Source organism: Gossypium raimondii, chromosome 9 (assembly GCF_025698545.1).
Source record: "Gossypium raimondii isolate GPD5lz chromosome 9, ASM2569854v1, whole genome shotgun sequence".
Classification (NCBI taxonomy): Eukaryota; Viridiplantae; Streptophyta; class Magnoliopsida; order Malvales; family Malvaceae; genus Gossypium; species Gossypium raimondii.
This window is the reverse complement of record NC_068573.1, coordinates 32949587-32952439: the sequence shown is the minus strand read 5'-3', so window position 1 is coordinate 32952439 and position 2853 is coordinate 32949587. Positions and strand designations below refer to the sequence as shown.

Genomic DNA, 2853 nt, shown 5'->3' with positions numbered 1-2853 from the left:
AAAAACTTTGAATTTATCGAGATTTAGCAAGAATTTCCAAAATTTTGAGGTCATTACTGTTTGCCTTTGAACTCGAGCGATGCGGAAGTTCGAATCACAACATTACAACTTCGTTCTCGGTTAATGGATATCATCACTTCTATTCTGTACTGGAATTAATGAAACCAAACTAACACTTCTCAGAGTAAGATTAACAGCAAGAAATGAAATAAATTTTGCAAAAAATGGTTTGCCAAATCGAAAACCGGAGGCAGACGGTGTTCTTTTTTTTTCTTTTTTTGGATTAGTTCCGATGTAATACAATGGCATGCCTAAAAGGCAGCTGAATTTAGAGAGAGAAAGAAAAAAAGTGGAAAATGAGAAAGCCAAGGACAGACAAGACCGAGACCATTCCGGTCGACATACATGCCAGTTTATTATGCTCTAATGCCTTTTTCATAATGAAGCTAGTAAAATGTTACAACAATAAGGGTATTAATATCTAACCGTTTTCTTTTTTTTTCCGAATGTGCTTCGCTGTACTGTTTGCTCAGTCATATAATCCTTCCTGTTCCCAGATGTCGACCAGAAAATCGATCATTTCCTGTCATGAAAAACATGTATCAGGTAAACATGCAATTCACGATTAAATGAGCTTGTCGGAGCTGAGACTTACAGGGAGAGGAATAGGTTGAGGGAATGGTTTGTTGTTTCCGAGTAAACTTTCGTAAGTCGCATTCCAACTGCAAGGCCAGAATGGATTAACCATGGAGAGACCGTAAATGCTGACAAAGATGAAGGAAAATGAAATCATAAATGATGAATCGAGGTATATTCCAGACGTGGTTTTCCCGACCCCCGGAACACACAAAATGATATTTTCAAAGTTTATTATTAACCTAAGATATGGGTTCAATAATGGCTAGCATCACAATTGTGCTGAAACCAGAATGCATTGCTGCATGTATCACTTGTGCTTGCCGAAAATCGAAAGATCAACACCCAAAGAGAATTAAGACGTGAAGTGACTTAATGAAGGCCAAGTTGAGAGGTGCAGAGCAACTACAGAAACTTTACTGAGCTAATAGACAATAGGACCGTAAATAAAGCATGGTTATATGGTTCATGTACCCAACCCCACATAGGTAAACTTTTGAGGTCCATACTACAAATCAATCCCTTCGAGATCAAAAGTGGAACAACTAAATCTACTCCCTTCTCCACAAGATCTAAAGCTGAAAATTCAATTGTACCTTCGGAAAGCGTTGATAAAAGAAATGAACTGTGAAGAACTTACCTCAGTTTGGGTTCCCGAACCTTTTGAGGCCGATTTTCAGACTTCTTGTTTCCAATCCACTGCTGCCTAGTTCGATTCCAGAGAAGAAGGCCTGAAACCAAGAAGAATCGTCATCTCATGCAAGCTAAAAGGGGTCTCCGAGCAGACTATCCAGATAGGAAGGTAAACCGTTCCAAAATTTTACCCTGTATCGAGCTGTAACGTGCAGATGTTAATCCAACCGAAGTAACTTAAGAACCAGGAACTTACCATGATTTACGAATTCAGAGGGGCTATTGGCATTGCCATGGGGATCTAGAGACTGATTGCTCACGCTGATTGACGAGATGCTTCCTTGTGACTGCACTGCACTGTTATCCATATCGCAAGCGCTAGTGGTCCAGAAATCTTCGGATATACTGGTTTTCCTCACCGTCTGACCTGGAACTTCTAATCCTTTTGATGTATCATTCATCAAAGGATCGAATTTAGGCTCCTTATAACATCCTAGACAACCACTGCTCTGTTATAAATCACCCGAAATCGTATAAATGATTAGCACCAGCCACCAAAAACTCTAGCCAACACTAATAAATCAAAAACAAGTTCATCATTAAGATGCCAAATGATAATTACATGAACTCAAATGGCCATATGAAAACAAAGCGATCACCTTAAACAAACAACAAGAACAAGGCCTTTTATAACTACACAGCGTAAGCTATATATTTATGCATTTACGTGGATGTTTAAGAACCCAAGATTTTCTAGCTATCCTCTACAATACAAACACATTTTAAAAAAATAATCAATTAAGAGACCCATAAAATAACAAAAAAATACAAGAGGGAAAAAAACCCCAGATAACTTACCCCATATATACAAAAATCAAGAACTAGAGGAAGCAAGAACAGATCTGCAAATCAAATGGATTCTGATTGCCTGCTATGATAGATCAAAGATAAATTTTGAGGAACCATAAATTAATTAAAATTTATGGAACTGAAAACAAACAAACAAAAACATAAAAACAAAAAAAAACCCAAATTTACCCGTAAAACAGAAAGAACGTAAATTTACCTGAAACTGAATCTTGGAATTTGACCTTCCTTCAATCTTCTTTGATTTTGGGGCAAATTGAAGAAAGAAAGGGGAAATAAAAAATGAGGAAAAAAATTTGTGGAGTAAATAGTAGGTTATATGGAATTGAGGGTAATTGTTTAGGGATTAATGTTAAAGCCCTACTTGTTTATCTATAACCTAACAAATGCTCTATAAATATTCAATATGAGTTAGTGAAGTTGTTTCATTTCAAGTTGTTAGTTTTTTTTCTCCCATTTTTATTAGTATTTGGTTTTAATTGAATTAATAAGTTCAAATTGGTGATAAAAATAAGTTAAATGTTGAATTAATTAGAAAGGATCGAATTAACCAAATTACTCAAAACATATAAAAATGTGATATTTTTAAGAATAATAATTAAATTATGAGATTATATTAACTTATTATATAATATGAGTATGTGATATGAATTTATTTATTTATTTTAATTCAAATATAAAATTTAATATTCAATGCAGGAACACGTGAGTGAGTTT

General features: G+C 35.0%; 1 protein-coding gene across 6 annotated transcripts; it reads right to left on the bottom strand.

Annotated features, from left to right (window-relative positions):
* Positions 1–225: 225 nt before the first annotated feature.
* LOC105799105 (uncharacterized) lies at positions 226–2535 on the bottom strand. 6 transcript variants are annotated; one of them, XM_012629478.2, is made up of 6 exons: positions 2336–2535; positions 2128–2200; positions 1526–1773; positions 1277–1367; positions 656–764; positions 226–583 (listed from the first exon to the last, which is right to left on the bottom strand). In XM_012629478.2, exons 2-6 carry the CDS (start codon positions 2130–2132, stop codon positions 530–532), a joined length of 507 nt encoding a protein of 168 aa, XP_012484932.1. In that variant the 5' UTR covers positions 2133–2200; positions 2336–2535; the 3' UTR covers positions 226–529. The 6 variants fall into 6 exon arrangements, with proteins under 6 accessions (XP_012484932.1, XP_012484933.1, XP_012484937.1 ...); XM_012629479.2 differs by having other exon boundaries at positions 2128–2197; XM_012629483.2 differs by having other exon boundaries at positions 1526–1778; positions 2336–2530.
* Positions 2536–2853: the final 318 nt, after the last annotated feature.

Excerpts from the sequence above, each read along its gene's own strand:
- LOC105799105 (XM_012629478.2), bottom strand. Across the intron at positions 765-1,276 it reads GTTCGGGAACCCAAACTGAG|CATTTACGGTCTCTCCATGG; the intron begins GTAAGTTCTTCA and ends CATCTTTGTCAG. Across the intron at positions 584-655 it reads CTCAACCTATTCCTCTCCCT|GAAATGATCGATTTTCTGGT; the intron begins GTAAGTCTCAGC and ends TTTTCATGACAG.